Source organism: Acinonyx jubatus, chromosome C1 (genome assembly GCF_027475565.1).
Source record: "Acinonyx jubatus isolate Ajub_Pintada_27869175 chromosome C1, VMU_Ajub_asm_v1.0, whole genome shotgun sequence".
Classification (NCBI taxonomy): Eukaryota; Metazoa; Chordata; class Mammalia; order Carnivora; family Felidae; genus Acinonyx; species Acinonyx jubatus.
In genome coordinates, this window is record NC_069381.1 from 190,475,114 (window position 1) to 190,493,488 (window position 18,375).

Below are 18,375 nucleotides of genomic sequence, written 5' to 3' on the forward strand. Positions count from 1 at the left end.
GAATTCTAACAGCTTCGTCTGCCTCTTTTTTCAACTCAAATTACGGAGAGTTGCTTTTTATTGTGATATTCAAAATTTTGGTCATTCTAATACTTGTACCTTTTATTCTAGTAACAACACATCTGAGTTATCTGCTGAAATTAGGGTAATACTATTTATAGAAAGGTAAAGTTTTTAAGTTTTCTAACAGGTACAGTTTCAATAATCACTTCTGTGATTCAGTTGTCTTTGGAGTTCTTTGTCAGTTTAGAGGCCAACCTCTCATTTCTTAGTAATCCTTTCTGTCCCATCCAGCCCAGACAAAGAACAGCTAAGGCAACTAGCAAATAAGTGAGTTTGAGAAGATTTAAGGTGGTGTATTTTCCATCCTGATCTGCCATAGGTTATTAGGTTAATGAGTTTAAGCTAACAGAGATGTCAGCCTTTTTGTCAAGCCACCTTCGCTTGACTTAGGTTTTGTAACTGCCAGAGCCAGGAATAGGTGGTAGCTTCAGTGGTAATCTGGCCGCAAAATGAAATAACATGACAGCTTTGGTGGGCATACCCGTTTTGGCTACAAAACTGAATTTGGGTTTGTTTTACTATTGATAGGACTGGCATAAGTATTGCTATTTAAAGTGTAAGTGATCCCTTCCAGTTGGAGATGCAGGGTTAAGGAGGTGGCAGGAAAGGGTAGGATTGGAGTTCTAGCAATTCTTTGGCATTTTTATCTGTTTAGACTTGATGGAGGGACTTTTGTGGGTAAGTTACCACCCTGGATGTTCTGAACTCTGTCAGAGTCTTTGGGGGCTGGGTTATTAAACTTTCTGATCATCTGCTCAATGAGGCTTAGGTGGTTTGTGTGTAGACTGAACTGGACTGTTGCTTACTGTTTGACTATAGAGGCTAAGCTAGGTTAACTCACAGGGGTTACCTTTTCTTCTGCTAAATTTGTAGCCGGTATTGATTATGGCTTGGGACCAAAGAGCCCAATAAATCATTAATGAATTTTGGGGCCATTTAAGCAGTACATCTGGCAGAGGCCTCAAAACTCTCAGTGGTCTTTTTAGACAGTGCTTGTGTTAGGTAGCCCTTACTTGCCTATGAAGCAATGTTTTACATGGTAGTAAGAAATACTTCCAACAGCCTCTTACCTTTATAAAGACTAGTTTTTTTTTTTTTTTTTTTAAATGTTTGCTTATTTTTGAGAGAGAGGGAGACAGAGCACGAGCAGGGAAGGGGCAGAGGGAGAAGGAGACACAGAATCAAAAGCTGGCTCCAGGCTCTGAGCTGTCAGCACGGAGCCCGACACGGGGCTTGAACTCATGTACTGTGAGATCATGACCTGAGCCGAAGTTGGATGCTTAATCGACTGAGCCACCTAGGCACCCCCTAAAAAGACTAGTTTTAACTCTCAATCCATATCACTGGCTGGGAGAACATAAATTTATGTTAATAGTAAAAGGCACTATACATCACATATATATCTTCATATATGCCTTGTTTTTGCATAGACAGTAAGGACTAATAACAAGGTTGCTTTTTTTTTTTTTTTTTTTTTTTTTGGTAAATCTGACTCAGACACAAGAAGGAAAGCAGAGCCTGCCTTTGGAGGTCATGACCCTCGTACAGCTGTTCAGCTTCGAAGCCTCAGCACAGTATTAAAACGCCTCAAGGAAATCATGGAGGGGAAAAGCCAGGTACTTGAGAAGATCATTTATCAAATATTTCTATGGGCCTCATGCCATACCCACTAAAACTGGCATAATGCCGCCTGAAAGAATGTCCAGTTAGTACTTCCTTCAGCTATGAATGTGTATTTTTACGTGTAAATTCTTAATTTTATAAATTTTTTTCTCCTTTATGGGGGGTGCTTTTTGTTTTAAGTTAGTGCTTTTCTGTTTAAGAGGTATTTATTTAGCCCACCGTCAGTGAATAGTCTTCCATAGTTTCTTCAAGAAACTTCATTATTCATGTGAAGTTTTGGGGTCAAGCTTTATTTTTTTCTCATGGATGTCTAGAGGGACCCAGCACCAATTTTGGTTTTGAAAGACCATTCTTCACTGATGGCATTATAAATCTTGTCACGAGTCCACATAACATGTGTGCAGGTGTACCAGGGCTCTCTTTTCTGTTACATAGCTCCTGTTTTTTTCTATCCTTGAACTGATTTTCTGTCTAAAATTACCATAGTTTCAGAATAAATTTTGATGGCTGGTAATGTAAGTCCTTCAACTTTGTTTTTGTTTCAGATTGCCTTGGTCATTTTGGCCATTTCCATTCCCACATGAATTCTCGAAATGGTTTGTCAGTTTCTGCAAAAGAAACCTCGTAGGGTATTGATTAGCACTATATTTGTCATTGCATCTTTTCATATTTTCGATTTCGCATATTTTTATTGTTATAGGATAGCGACCTGAAGCAATACTGGATGCCAGACAGCCAATGTAAAGAGTGCTACGACTGTAGTGAGAAATTTACAACCTTTAGGCGCAGACACCATTGCCGCTTGTGTGGGCAGATTTTTTGCAGTCGTTGCTGTAATCAAGAAATCCCTGGAAAATTTATGGGCTATACGGGTAAATGCATTTCATTGAAAGTTTTACAGTTTTTAAAGATTGTAACTGTAAGTCGTTATAATACAGGACCAATGTGAAGCCAGTTTTTATTTTGGAGCTTCATGTGTGAGACATGGGGGACACAAGTGAGGGAGATACAGCTTTGTTTTAAAGGACTTTACAGTCAAATAATAAAGTAGGTGGACATGTTCATAAATAACTAGGGTAAAAGATAGTGTGCCATAGGTGCTAGCAAAGACCATAGGAGTGTTAATATTTGTTAGACAAGATGGTTAGGGGACATTACTAATGTATATTACCACAAGAGTTTTCATTTTACAAAGTGCACATCTTCCTTGAGTTGTATGATACTGTGCTTTAGAAAATTGCATCTTACTCATGTTCTTTCATGAGTTGTAGCAATATGGAGATTTAAAATTATATGTTGAAGCAGAAAAAAATAATGATGTGTGGATTTATACAGTGATTTGGGAGTGCAAGGTGGACAGAAGTTTCCAAAAAGAGAAACCCTCTCGGCGTCTCTCAAATTATTTTTGTTACCATGCAGATCTTCCTCTTAGCTTTACTCATTTTTTTTCCCATCACTAAACTGCTACAGATTTCAGAGTTCAGTTGTCTCTCATCAGGATTATGGCTATAGCCTTTAAAAGATTTTTTTTTTACCTTTAGTTTTTTGCTTTGTCTAATTCCTTTTCCACATTCTGGTCATTATTCTTTGTTAAATGCTAATTTGATCATGTCAGGATATTCCCCTGCCTGAAACCCTTTCAGAGCGACCATTACCCTTAGGATAAAATCCAGTCTTGTTAATATGGTTGGTGTGTCAGTTTCCCAGGGCTGCCATAACAAAATACCACAAACTGAGCAGCTTACAACAACAGAAATTTACTTTCTCACAGTTCTGGAGGCCAGAACTACCATAATGGCTCTCACTCCACAGGTCAGGGAACTAATGTAGAGATTCTGCCATTTGCTGAGTATGTTTATTCCAATTATATATTTGAGAACTGAGGAATAACGACAGAATAACCACTGAACCCACTAGAAGATGGATCTCAGCTAAAATGCTGTTGATCAGCTGACCTCTGTAAGCCCCTACTCTGACTGGCAGACTACAGTAAAATGTTGGGTCCCTTGGAATTAGTGTCACTTAAGAGCCAAAGTCCAGTAACTTCCCCAAAGTTTGACTGTTAACCTCTTTCTCAATGCACAGTCACCCTGATAAAAGGCTGTAGGTCCCTTTGGGGAAGGCTGTATACATTTTTGGCAGTGTAGTGGAGTTCTTCCTCAAGGGGACCCAGCCTTCCTGCTTCATTCATGGAATTCTAGGTCTATAAATGGCTCAAGTCTGAGAATTGAAGGGCCATGACTGTTTTTGATTTAAGTTAGACTACTGTCCACTTGATCTAGAGTTCTTCTACAAATCAAGTAAGAATTTAGTAGACTGCCCATTGAATTCGCTGCTAGGAACACCATGATCAATGCCACAGGTCACTATAAGTCAGACTATTCTGATTGCTGCTTTGACTCTACTGTCTATTGTGGTATGCATGCCCACCTTGTCATTGGCGATGAAGTGCCATCACTTGGCCCCCGCCACCCTGGGATCTAATGGTCTCCGTTGCATTTAGGTTTTCCAATTCAGTGGCAGCAGTTTTCCCACTGTAATTTCTGACCTACAGAGAACAGTGACCACAAAGCTCTACAGGGATGCTGGGGCTCTCCTCACAAATTTATTTCTCATGGTCATGAAAGGCATAGGCTCCAGATCCTCCTGGGTGAGTGAGCAGGTCTTGCTCACTCTTGACATTATAATCTTCCTATTTCTTTACATCCCTTCCTTCATTGTATACCAGGGCAGTTCTGGCCTTTCAGCTTCTTTTAGTATAGGCTGCTTTTGGTCCATGTTTTAGCCAGGCAACCAACCAACCAACCAACCAGACTCTTAGAGCCCTTTTTTTACCCCTCAAGCTACGATATTCCATCCAGAATCTTTGCTTAGTGGGCTCATATCAAAAATCAGCTTGGTCCTACTTTATGTTCTTTCCACTATTCTATATCTTTGATGTGTGCTTCCACACGTATTCCCTGAGTTTCTGTCCCTGTAAGTTTGAAAAATCATGTAGTTCTTTTGGAGTGTAGTGCACCTTCTCATGGGTCACACTATACCTTACCTTTCGGGGCTTGTGGGGACTTGAGTCATGTTATAACTCTAGAAGCAAAGAGGGTAGTGGGAGTGGGTCCTGAGGAGAATAAGCAGTATTTGGTAAGGTAGCAAACTCAGGCCATTTTGGATTTCTCAGGCAAAGCAGGGTTAATCTCTGACAGGGTGTGAAGGCTAAGAAAGGCAAAGAAGACTCAGCAGAATTTTGGGGTTTAGTGTTCCCCACTTCATCAGGATCTTTTCATATATCCCCATTCTACTTTTCAGGATTCCATTCCTTCCTAATCAGTGCCTTTATTTTAGTAGCAGTCATACTACAAGATTAATAATTCAGTGTGCGTTGTAATTTAGCCACTTGCAGGATGAAACTCTTAGTTTGATTTTCAGCTCTTTTGCTATAGGAAATAGTGGTTTCTTTCAGGGAAGACATAGGAACTTCTGGGTAATTTGTACAGTTCTTGACCTGGGAATTTGACTTCCTGAGGTCATCCTTTTCTTTCCCCCACTTTGTCTAGTGCAGTTAGGAGCAACCAGTCTATCTCATTATACCTGCTAAATTGACAAAAATCTTTTAAGATAGGAGGCCCACCCACTTTATGGAGGGTAATCTTAATGTCAACAGATTGTGTACGTTAATCATATCTATAAAAACCCTTCGCAGCAACAACTAGACTACTATTTGACCAAACATAAAGTTGACACATAAAATTAACCAACTCATTGCGAATGGGATAAGACATGCTAGATGCAATTGTATGTTGTAGTTGTGAATAAACGTAAAAGTACCCGGAATAATGTATGGCACATGGGAAGGGATGAATGAATATCAAACAGTTATTGGTGTAGTAGCAGTAATATCTCTGTATCTGTCATGTAACTTCTTCATTAGATGTGCCTTTCACCACAGCCGACAGTTCTTTGGTGGGAGAGCTGTCTCATCGATCTTTGTATCCCATCACATAACACAGGCATGTGTTCAGCAGGCACTTGCTAATGAAGATTCTTCATGAAATGAAAACTTTCAAGTTCAGGTTTGGCTGAACTGTGTTGGTCTGGTCATTTTTATTCTGATCGCTGACTGGTTAAGGGAGCTCTCCTTAGAGTAAGAAACAAACCAAGCCTTTGTTGTGGGAACTTAAAGACCTTTCTGCAGGATGTGATTTCACTTCCTTACTGCAATTCTACTTTGGTCAGCTGATGGTGGTATGTCCTAACACTGTCATTTATCCCAGACTGGAGGTCACTTTTTGTAGTCCTGTTTGCAGTGGATATATTTTTCTTTAGTTTTAATGCAACAAGTGGTATTTAATTTTGCTTAAAATATATGCATAACTTAACAAAAACTGAGTACTACATAGTTATAGTGTTAAAATGAAAAAAACCTAAAACACCATTTATTAATGTTTATTTATTTTTGAGGCAGGGAGAGAGCATGAGTGGGGGAGGGACAGAGAGAGAGGGTGGTACAGAATCTGAAGCAGGCTCCAGGCCCTGAGCTGACAGCACAGAGCCTGATGCGTGTCTTGAACTCACAAACCATGAGATCATGACCTGAGCCGAAGTTGGCCGCTTGACTGACTGAACCATCCAGGTGCCTCATAAAACACCATTTACTATACTTGGTAGTAATTATGGTAAAAACAGAGTACAGGTGCTTTTAAGAAATCTTCTGTTCCATGTCACTTCAGTTTTCTAATGCTAATGGTAAAAAAAATTGAGGTAGAATTGTTAAATAACATGTTATTTGTGAAGTTTAGTTATCTGACTTTTTTTTTTTTTAGTACACTAAACTGTTACAAAATCACATGAATAGTGGTTACAGAAAATCTGGGTAGAAATGAAAACATATTTGGGTGGGGCTGTGTTCTAAAAAAATTTACAATGTATGAGAGTATTAAATTACCTTGTTTGTTCTCTGAAGAATATTTCATTTCCATACTAACGTTCATTATAAGAATTTCTGTAATAGTTTCACCTGTGTGCTTCATACTGTGTGTAAGCCCATTTTCTGTTTGTTTTTACAATGGTGCCCCCTTGTGGAGGCCCCTGTTAGGACTTCACAATGGAGACCTCCGTAATGCTTTCCTCTTTTCCTCTTTTCCTCTTTTCTTGCCGAGGAAAAATATGTTGTTTTCATTTGTATTGGTTATTTACTCTATTTGAATTTTTTTTTCCTTGAGCCTACTGCCCCTTGTTTCACTTTTAGAATCTTGAAAAATACATTTTTTTTTTTTGAAAAATACTCTTTTTTTTTTTTTAAGTTTATTTGTTTTTGACAGAGACAGAGTGCGAGCATGAGCTGGGGAGGGGCGGAGAGAGAGGGAGACACAGAATCTGAAGCAGGCTCCAGGCTTCGAGCTGTCAGCACAGAGTCTGAGCGGGGCTCAAACTCACGAACTGCGAGATCATGACCTGGGCCAAAGTCAGACGCTTTTGACTGAGCCACCCAGGCGCCCCGAAAAATACTCTTTTAAAAATAGAGTTTTCTAGTATCAGAGTGCTATTTTCTTAACTCATTAATAAATATTTGGGGTAATTTGGATGTGTGGGTGAATTTATCATAATGATGGTTTTTAAAATGTATAAATGAGCCAACAAAATTATTTTGCATTTTTAAAACCTCTTTTTTGGTGGTCTTTACTTGAAGACGTTTTCCTGTTACTCCAGTAACTGTTAACCCAAGAATTTAATGTGTTGTGTTAAATTGTTATTGTTATCTTTTGAGTTAATTTTCTTTTTTTGTTTTCCCTCTTAGGGGACCTCCGAGCTTGCACATACTGTAGAAAAATAGCCTTAAGTTATGCTCATTCCACAGACAGTAATTCCATTGGGGAAGACTTGAATGCTCTTTCAGATTCCGCTTCCTCTGTGTCTGTACTTGATCCAAATGAACCTCGAACACCTGTTGGAAGTAGAAAAGCCAGCCGCAACATATTTTTGGAGGATGATTTTGCTTGGCAAAGGTACTATCACTTAACTACAGTTTTATTTATATTTGAGAGCTACAGATAGTCTTGTGACCCATGAGAGCCTTCAGTTAATATTTATCTCCTTTTATTATTTCCTACAAATTCCCCACCTTTTTCTTTGGCTTTCTTCAAAAGGATCACAGAATGTTTATCGTGATTATATTGACTAATTAGGATGTAAGCTCTGCAAGAGGAGAGACTTTGTATCATTCTTGCTCACTGTTCTACCCACTGGCACCGAGAACAGTGTAAGGTGTATATGTGATCTTGATAATATTTCTTGAATAGGCAACAGAAGTTATTGGGATTAATGATTTCTTTTTGTTTTGAAGTTTATTTATTTTGAGAGAGGGAGAGGGGGAGAGAGCACGAGCCAGGGAGAGGGAGAGAGAGAGAATCCCAAGCAGGCTCTGTGTTATAAATCTTGAGATCATGACCTGAGCTCAGATCAGAAGTCAGGTGCTTAACCAAATGAACCACCCAGACGCGCCCTGAGATTAATTTCTAATGTAGCTTTCTTAGAGAAAGAGAATGCTCTTAAGGTTTGTTTTTATAATATGTGTAAATGGAATTATATTGCCTTCCTAAGGAACATTTCATGTTTTTCCATAGGTCTAAATATGCTACATCGTCTGCTAGTGAAGGATGTTTTTAACTTTTAGAAGTTACCTGGAATTGTTTGAATTAGAATCATAAATTCATCAGTTTCTGATTGTTTTTTGTTAGCTAAGTTATATTCTTATGCGTAACAGTAAATCTGGCCATGTCAAATAGCTTAGAGTTTTAATTAACTTCTTTCTTACAAGTTATTTTGTCAATCACCCCTTAAAGGTATGAGGAATTAATACATAACTAATGAAGTTAAACAGAAGTCAAGAATTACTATGTTACAGCTACATTCTATGTGTATGAATCTTAGGGACATAATGTGGAGCACAAAAGAAAGGCCCATATATAACAGTGATTATTTATGAGGTTCAAGAATATACAAAACCACACTCTCTAGGTATACAAACGTGGTAAACTTAAAGAAAAGGAACAAAATGCTATATACAAAATTTACAACCATAGTTTCATTCAGAGCCCAGAGGGTAACAGGATTGGGTAGGGGAATATAAGCATCTCGGAGTCAGTGCTAATGGTGCATTATTATTTGTGGCATCATGATTCTTTATACGTTACATGTATTTTATAAATTTTAAAGATTGATTCTACACTTAATAGAACAATAAAAAATGTAGGAATTCTTAGTTCTTGCTTACATTAGCTAGTAATGCCTTTTAGTTGTACCTGGCCCTATTGTGTGAGCCCAGAATTGGCAAGTATCATCTAATAAACCAGATTTTGAAAGCTTCTTGAGAGATGTAGGATTAATGTCAAAGGTAGAATAATTTTAGTTCTGTGCTGATTGGTGTTCATTCTCTTTTTGGTTTTCTCATCTCTGAGATAGGCACTGCTTTCTCCTTTTGACAGATGTAGAAGCTGAGGTTCAGAGAGATTGAGTGATGGACCCAAGTTCATACAGCTAGTCAGATGGAGAGCCTGCACTTGGACCTAGGTTTTTCCGATTCTGCAGTGCTATTCCAGCGGGTTATGGGGACTGAGAATAAAATACTTGAATTCAGGATTTCCCCCCAAGGTCACTTCAGTTTTGTGTATATGATTGATGAAGGAGTGCTGGGAGTACCCATCCAAGCAATGTATTATTTTAAGGGCATACTATATACTTAAACTACCAGTCTTTTGGCATTTGATGCACTTAATGTAAAAAAACATAGTTTCTACCTTAATTAAAATAAAATAAAACTGATGCATAATTTCATCATTGCAGGGGAAAACAATCAGCTTTTATTAAAAAAAATTTTTTTTTAATGTTTATTTTTGAGAGAAAGGGAGACAGAGCGCAAGTAGGGGAGGGGCAGAGAGAGAGGAAGACAGAATCCAAAGCAGGCTCCAGGCTCTGAGCTGTCAGCACGAAGCCTGATGAGGGGCTCCAACGCACGAACCACGAGATCATGACCTGAGCGGAGCCGAAGTTGGGCGCCCAACCTACTGAGACACCCAGGCGCCCCACAATCAGCCTTTAAATGTTTAAGCACTTCATTGAAATTGGATTTGCTTGTTACTGTCCCAAAACACAAAAGCATCTCCATATTTTTCTACTTTCTTTATAGTTTGATTCATCCAGACTCCTCAAATACTCCTCTTTCAACAAGGCTTGTATCTGTTCAAGAAGATGCTGGGAAATCTCCTGCTCGAAATAGGTAAGCTGCCAAATGAAAGCTTTATATTCTGTGTTTGAATTTTTCTTTTTTTCATAGTAATGAGAAGAACAAACAGATGAAAATGGGTGAGATTGATTGTTATACTTTCTTAGCTCTAAAAGCGGAATTAAACTGTTGTTTTCCCTTTTGCTAGTTAGCTCTGGCTTGCATTCTCTTCAGTATCTCTTTTCTAGTATTTTCCACTGGCTTCAGATCTTGGAACCCACAGCCTCCTCTTTCTTCTAGCTTAGCAGATGGCCTTATTTTCTATTTCATAGGGAAGAGAGGAGGTAACAGATGGGCACTTCCTTAACTCTTACCACCACTTACCAACTTGATTACATTTAGAGCTCATTTTTTTTTTTTTTTTCTTTTCTACCTCTTGACCAAGCTAATTCTCCATTTGTATTCTGGATCCCATCCCTGCTCATTTTTTATTAATTATCCTATTGATGTTTGTACATTAATAGTCATTTTGCTGACTTCTTACTGTTAGCATTTAAACAAACTCAGGTCACCTGTTAAAAACAAACAAAAATTTCTCCTTTATGGTTCATCTCTAGGGCCTATATTCTCAATTATTTCCTTTCTTCTTAGCCAAAGTCCTTGAAATAGTTGCCTGTAGTCATTCTATACCTGCAAACTTCCTCCTCAGTTTTCACCTTACTAGATCTTACTAATGTTCACACCTCTTCACTGAAAATGCTTTCTTTTTTTACAAGCTTAAGTGTTGACTAAGTAGTTATAAACCTGGAGAACTAGACATCTGAATGACTATGGTTTAACATACTTTCAATTTGTTCTTTCGACAAGTATCATTAAGTACCCATAAACTAGATAGTGGAATACAGCAGAGAGTCAAACACAAAAATTGAAAACACAAATAAGCAATAAAGCATAGGGGTAGAGGTTGAGATGTTAAATAGTGAGGTCAGGGAAGACCTCACTGAGAAGGTGACATTTGAGCAAAAACTCAAGGATGTGAGGGAATGAACCATGTGGAATGTTCACCATGTAGAAGAATGTACCGCAAAAACAGGAAACGACAAATTCCTAGAAGGAGCACACCTGGCAAAGGGTAACAAGAGGTCCCGTGTACCTGGACTACAGTGTTCTTACAGTTAAGTGTAAGGACTTTGTCATTTACTCTGGGTGAAATGGGAAGCTACTGGAGAGTCTGTTTTAAAAAACTTAAAAAAGAATTTTTTTTTTAATGTTTATTTTTGAGAGAGGGAGAGAGAGAGAGAGAGCATGAGTGGGGAAAGGGCAATGAGAGAAGGAATTAGAGGATCTGAAGCGGGCTCTATGCTCACAGCAGAGAGCCCAATGCAGGGCTCAAACCCATGGATCCTGAGATCATGAACTGAGCAGAAGTTGGAGCTTAACCAACTGAGCCACCCAGGCGTTCCACCCCTTAAGTTATTTTGAAAGGATCTTTATCTTTGACCTGGGGAGAGCAGTTTTTCAGTTAACACCTGGTTTTGAATGGCAGCCTTGTTATTAGCTGAGTTCTCTTAAATTACTTAATCTCTGATTCTTGATTTCTTTATATGTAGAATGGATTTACTAGTACCTACTCCATAGTGTGCCTGTGCAGATTAAATGAGTCATATAGTATCTATCTTACTGTAGATGCTCCTGCCTTTTTATCCTTTACATAGAAGCTAAAATTTGGGTTCAGTTTTTCTAAGTAGATGCTAACTAAATTTCTAGCTATAATTTTTTAATAAATAGAAGCTTGCTTGATGCTGTTGATATTCCACTTACAAATCATTTATCTGGTAACTTTGCCAAGAGACAAAATTAAGGATATTATGTCAGAATATAATAAGAGAGGAAACAAATTTTCACTCATTTTTTAATTGATCAAATTCAAAATATAATTGAGGATAACAACGCAGGTCTAATAAGAAGAAAGGAATTATTTTGGGGGGTAACATTTGCTTAGTGGGGTTCAAATTAGTATTTTATAAGAACATTATAGATGTTCATCTAAAGACGCTCTTAGTTTATCAGGTATAACAAAAACTATTTAGTCTGTAGGCCATAGTTTGCTGTCGCTGATCTGCAATATTATTTTTGCATTTAGTCTGTGATTCTTTATATTTGTCAGCTAAAAAAACAAAAACAAACAAAAAAACCGCACATGAATTTTCAGCATTTTAACAAGAATTTGTATATGTTTTCTTTGAAATATTACTGATATATGAACTACATTTGTCATTACTCTCCTGTAATCTTTCCATAGTGCCTTTCCTTTACACTTATTCTGAAGTAGTTTTAAACTAACATAGAAGTTGGAAATACAGTATAGAGAATTTTTAGATAACTTTTCTGTCAGCTTCTCCCAATGATAATATCATACATAGCCATCATAACTGCATTTAAAAGTACCCTTAATGTTGCCAACTAAGCATTTATTTAAAAATGAATTTTCGCTGTAATTGATCGATGAAAAATTTACAATTGTGTTTTCACTTTTTGTTTTTATTTCCAGATCAGCCAGCATTACTAACCTGTCACTGGATCGATCTGGCTCTCCCATGGTGTCTTCATATGAGACATCTGTCAGTCCCCAGGCTAACCGGACATACGTTAGGACAGAGACCACTGAGGATGAACGCAAAATTCTTCTGGTACTGGTCCAGTATCTTTGACCCATTGCTAGTTTGAGCATGAAGATTGTTTATTTTATTGATTTTTCTTTTTAAGAAACCTACAAAAAGCTACTTAGCATATAAGTTAATAGAGGAAATAAAGTTTTTATTATACTCACCTAAGAAAGTGGTTAAGCATTGCATGCTCATATATTTGTATTAATATTTGCTTGACCCCTTTCATCTGGGAAGATCAGAATTCAGGTATCTATATAATAAGAGTTCCACTTTTAGTTAGGTCCCAGATTGCTTTTAAACTTTGAAAGATGTTTTGCATACACATGAAATGCTTTGCGTACATTTACTATTGTATGTTTATATGAGATAATAATAAGTTGTTTATTGAACTTATCTGTGTGTCAGATAACCGTGTTTCATCCTGTGAGTGACTTAAAGAAATGAAAATGGCTTCTGTTCTCAAGCTTACAATTCAGAAGGTAGAATTGAGGCTGATGGACAGGTCCCGAATAGTAAAACAAGTAATACTTTAATAATAAGAAATACAAAGATCCTTAGTAGTGAGGGAGTCAGGAAAGGCTTTCAACTGAAGGGCTTGACCCGGACCTTGAAGGATGGAATGGATTTAGGTAAGACAATGAGGAAAATAAATCTTATTTAAAGGTGTGACAGAGTATAGAGGTGAAAAGGAACATGACATTTTCCATGGACCAAAGTAGGGTTTATTAGTTAGGTGAGGTTGGGGGAGAGATTAAGTTAGAGTCTGTGGGCAGTGAGAATGAAAGTTACTTGGGGTCACCTGGTAGAACATGGTGGGTGAATTCAGCCTTTACAAGTTTATTTTTGAATCTGTAGGTGCTGGGAGTGTTTTTGAGCAGGGAGTAATGCACTGAAGGCCTTTCTTCAGGAAAATTCACCAGACAGCTAGGTATAGGTGAGAATGGTGAGAAGCTGGTGGAGTGAAGGCCACAAGAAACAGATTAGTGTGACTGATGATTGTGTCCTCTCCCTTGCCCTGTCTCCAGCGAGGAGTATGCAGTGTTGTACTTAGATAACTAGGGGACTGATCATACACGCCATTGACTGAAAAAATTGATTAGGAATGGTGGCTTTTAAGAGAAAATGTTATGTTTGAAATTAGATGAGCTGAGTTCAAGCTGTTCCCCATGCACATGTCATTTCTATTAAATCAAGGGAGTTAGCTCTGACAAATTCAAGTTGAATTTCCTTTTATGAGTCTAAAAATCACAGGAGAGAATTTGAAAAGGTATGTCATATCCTTCTCAGGAGTAATTATTTGCTTATAATGTGATTTTAGGACAGTGTTCAGTTAAAGGACCTGTGGAAGAAAATCTGCCATCACAGTAGTGGAATGGAGTTTCAGGATCACCGTTACTGGCTGAGAACGCATCCCAACTGCATTGTGGGAAAAGAATTAGTCAACTGGTTGATCCGAAATGGGCACATTGCTACAAGGTAATGTAATCTTAAGAAAGACTTTTTGACATTTATTTATTTATTTATTAATTATGAGGCTATAACATTGAGATATAAGTAAGAGGAGCAAATGTTGTGTTTTGTGAATAGGGTGCTATTTCTGCATTTGGTGCTTAGGGTGCTAATTAGTCACCCCTTCTCCCTCCTGGCTTTTAGATAGTAGCAAATAGATGCAAGGAGCCAAATGGGGTCGCAATTTACCTTATTTATTAAAAGCAGAAGTTTGTAGTAATTCCCACAACACAAAGCTCTCTGATTAAGCAGGATGGGGGAATGTAGCTAGATATTAAAAAGCACAGTGGATTCTCCTGCTACTGTTCCCTAATCTGGACATTACAACCTATCTTGGGAATTGAGGCCATAAGTCATGCCTGGAGTGTCCTAGCTCGCCTCATGATTCATTTGTGAAGAAGAGACAGGTCCTGTTACCTTTCAAGATATCACATACCTAAGCTGTTCTACTTGATTAGATTAGCTGTTGCTCCTTTCCTGGGAAGAAACAAGTATGTAGGAAGAGAGAGTAAAAGGGTTAGCAATGAAGCCCTGGGTTCCAGTTGTGCCTGTATTTCTCTTAGTTTTGTGCTTTTACTCAGTTTATTTAATCTCTCTGAGACTTAGAGCTCTCAATTCCAATGTGAGGAAAATATATGGTCCTGTGAAGAAGCCCTGAGGATATTATTTCATAATATGGGCTAAAGAGCTTTATAAATTGTGAAATGCCATATAAATAAAATGTGTCTATTTCATGCATTTATGTATATATATTTCATACCTATGAAATACCAATGTCTGTAATACATGGTATTGTCATCTCATCAAGACTGTAAGCTCCTTGAGGGCAGGAACCATGTTATCCTTTTTTTTTTTTATTCTAGTAAGTACAGAGGTATGCTCGCACTGAGCACTTGAGCACTTCATACGTGTTTGTTGTAAATAAAATTAGTTTTTGGTAGGACTGCCTTATCAGCAGGTTCTCCTTTATTCTGGTATCTGGAAAAATCTTTTAATATAGCTCCAGGTCTTGCTTCTTTTACCCCTCACCTCTCCATGGACCATCTGAAATTTCAAATGATTAGAATGGAAAGAAAATTCATCTTGTGTCTCATCTTGTACCTGTGAAATTATCCTAACTTTTAAAAGTTTTAATTTTTTGGTCTTAATTCAGGGCACAAGCTATAGCAATCGGACAAGCCATGGTCGATGGACGTTGGCTGGACTGTGTCAGTCATCACGACCAGCTTTTCAGGGATGAGTATGCGCTGTACAGGCCATTGCAGGTAGTTTTCCGTGTCCGCCAGTGAGCACATAGCTCGCTTGGGAAGTCTTTCTTGATCAGTGGGAATAAAAAGTAGTTGAATTACTCACAGATACATTTTCCTAACATGTTTTCTCTGTTGTTTGAAAGTTAAACACAGGTTTACTTGGTAGCAGTGGTATGAAAAACCAATTGGAATGAGACACTTTTCAATTGGTATGGCTTTTCTTAAGCTTGACCCTGTATTATCGTTGCCTGTTATTTACCTTTAATGGTTTTCAGTTTTACTGTGCCTGTTGTTTCAGGACTAAGAGAGAGTATATGTAATTAAATGATTGAAAAAATTTAGTATCACCCATGCAGTAGATTTTGACGCATTAGCAGTATTGTATAGCAATGGTAAAATGATGGGTGTGTATATGTCTTTTAATTAGGGAAGTGGAAATTATTTAAAATAGAACTTTTTAAGCAGATAAGCTTTCACTTTTGGTTTATGTTAATTTGTTGTGTATAATGTTTAGTCGTACCTTTGTGAGCTAAAAGTGGAAACTCAAAGGTCAGAAAAGACAAAGGTATGGTATTATTTGTTAAAATTTAACAGTTGCTTTCCAGAATATGTCCTAGCATTGACATAGGATTAGAATAAATTCTAAGCCATGTTCACTCTCAGGACTAAAAAGGATGAAATGAAACACTGTAAAATCTGTATATTATGTTCTGCTCATAATGTGCTGCCTAAATCTACTGATTAATGAGAATTATAATTTTAAGAGTGGAATTGTCAGCATAATGTTGGTTTGCAACTTAGTTTGTATTAATTAGCTTATTTTTATGTAAATCTCTTTAGTGGTTAGCTTTGTAGAAGTATTGGGCTAGTGTTTATTTGTAGTGTGACAGCCTCACACCGTTGCCGTTGAAAGTGAATGACTTGGCTTTTGTCTTGATCTTTCCAGAGTACAGAATTTTCCGAGACCCCTTCTCCAGACAGTGACTCCGTGAACTCTGTGGAAGGACACTCTGAGCCATCATGGTTTAAAGACATAAAGTTTGATGACAGTGACACGGAACAGATAGCTGAAGAAGGTGACGATAATTTGACTAGTGAGTTTAAACTTTCTAACATTTTAATTTTTATGACTCATTACTGTGTATGTCTGATAAAATGAATGTTTTGTTTGTTTAGTTGAAAGAATCCTACTTTAAGTATTTTGGCTCCAACTAAACGTAAACATCTGATAGCAATCCTTGTTCTAGATACAGTATTTTCTTAAGAAACCAACTTGTTAGGCTACTGGCGTTTTCAGATTTTGCCATAGTCTCTAGTTTGCAGCAGCTTAAAAATAACTCTGAGCTAATAATATCGCAGCAGACAACTTTCTCACCTCTTCACTATGATATCAGACTTTCTCTCTGCAGAACCTCCAATATATTTCTCCATTTAAAAAATTCATTTTATATTTAATATGTTCAAATTTTATTAAGGCTACACAGAAGTACGTGAAAATACTGTATCCATTTTGGTATTGCACATTGGGCTTGTATATTAAAAAAACATTTTTCTCCTTTCCTCCAATACCCTGATGAAACCCGTTTTTACTCCCCTCCTCTCCCTATATTTCTTTCCCCTCCCCAACACTAAAAGATTCTGCCAGTCCTAGCAAGCGCACATCAGTCAGCAGTTTCCAGTCCACAGTGGACAGTGACTCAGCCGCGTCCATCAGCCTGAACGTGGAGCTGGACAACGTGAACTTCCATATCAAGAAGCCCTCCAAGTACCCACATGTGCCCCCTCACCCTGCTGACCAAAAAGGTAGGAGGTAGTCACCGTCTGGAATCCAAGCACAGGCTGGAGAGCTGGGCCGTAGGATCTCACGCCAGCCTGTCCTTCTGGCTTCGTCGGTCCCACACGGCGGAGGGGACGTGGTGTGGGTTTTGTTCCACCCTTTCTCATTTTCCCCACACCCCCTCCCCACACTTTTTTTGGTCGGTTCCTTTTATTTCTCGTTTTCTCCCTCAGTACCACCACACCCAATTTAAATAAAGCTTGTAGTCTTTCAAAGGAACTACATCAGACTGCTCTTCCCTGTAGCATAATGTGCAACTTCCAAGGTGGCATTTCTTGGCATTTATAACATGGACGTTCTGCTCTATTCATTTCTCTTTCTTTTTTTAACGTTTTAAAGCCTATATGCTTGTGCTATTAACCAGTAATGTAGTATTTCACTAAACCTTTTCAGGTGCTTGAACTATATTCGGTGGGGGGCGGGGGGATATTCACACATTCCAAAACATCTTTCTACTAGAATTTAAAATGCTTATTATGGAAAGAACAGACCGAGGATGCAAATTTATTTCCTGATATCATTGTATTTTTTCCATGGTTTCTAACTGTGAAGAAGCTTCTCACAGATATTTGTTTGCGGGGAAGGATTGTGTTGATCATACTCGCACGTGTACTTCCAGGCCACGTACTAGTTATTATTTCCCTTTGTTAGTAAATATCATTCTTGTGTCCACCTCAGAAAAAATGCTTGTTATGTTTATGCCATATTTGTGAAAAAGTTTTCTTCTCTGAGTGATACAAAATGAATGCATTATTTTTAGCTGTCTTATTTGAAGCTGTATTCTACTGACTCACAAACAATAATGGCCATATTCAAAAGACATTTGGTATAAAAGGAAAAATAAGGTAAAGCATTGCTAAAATCCATTAGTGGCAGTACCTAAGAAATGAAATGCTTTTTTAAAATGGATGTTGAGGTTTACTCTTTTGGATATAATTAAAAGCCAAATTTGAGGTGCCTGGGTGGCTCAGTCGGTTAAGCATCTGACTTCAGCTCAGGTCATGATCTCATGGTTTTTGGGTTCGAGCCTGCATCGGGCTCTGTGCTGACAGCTCAGGGCCTGGAGCCTACTTCAGATTCTGTGTCTCCCTCTCTCGCTGCCCTTCCCCCCGCTCGTGCTCTGCCCCCCCCCCCCCAAAAATAAGCAAACATTAAAAAATGTTTTTAAAGCCAAATTAAATTTTAGCCCTAAAGAGGCATTATGTAAAA

General features: G+C 38.0%; 1 protein-coding gene across 7 annotated transcripts in view; it reads left to right on the top strand.

Annotated features, from left to right (window-relative positions):
- The window catches only part of PIKFYVE (phosphoinositide kinase, FYVE-type zinc finger containing), an 86,019-nt gene that overhangs the window by 14,194 nt on the left and 53,450 nt on the right, over positions 1–18,375 (top strand). For 5 of the 7 annotated variants that reach the window (XM_053215707.1, XM_053215703.1, XM_053215704.1 and 2 more), the window contains 9 exons: positions 1,561–1,679; positions 2,387–2,558; positions 7,478–7,685; positions 9,866–9,955; positions 12,453–12,591; positions 13,889–14,046; positions 15,233–15,344; positions 16,276–16,423; positions 16,965–17,132. In XM_053215707.1, coding sequence (XP_053071682.1) covers positions 1,561–1,679; positions 2,387–2,558; positions 7,478–7,685; positions 9,866–9,955; positions 12,453–12,591; positions 13,889–14,046; positions 15,233–15,344; positions 16,276–16,423; positions 16,965–17,132 — 1,314 coding nt within the window. Of the gene's footprint in view, positions 1–1,560; positions 1,680–2,386; positions 2,559–7,477; positions 7,686–9,865; positions 9,956–12,452; positions 12,592–13,888; positions 14,047–15,232; positions 15,345–16,275; positions 16,424–16,964; positions 17,144–18,375 lie in introns of those variants that run through there. The other 2 variants (XM_053215709.1, XM_053215705.1) reach the window with 2 other exon arrangements.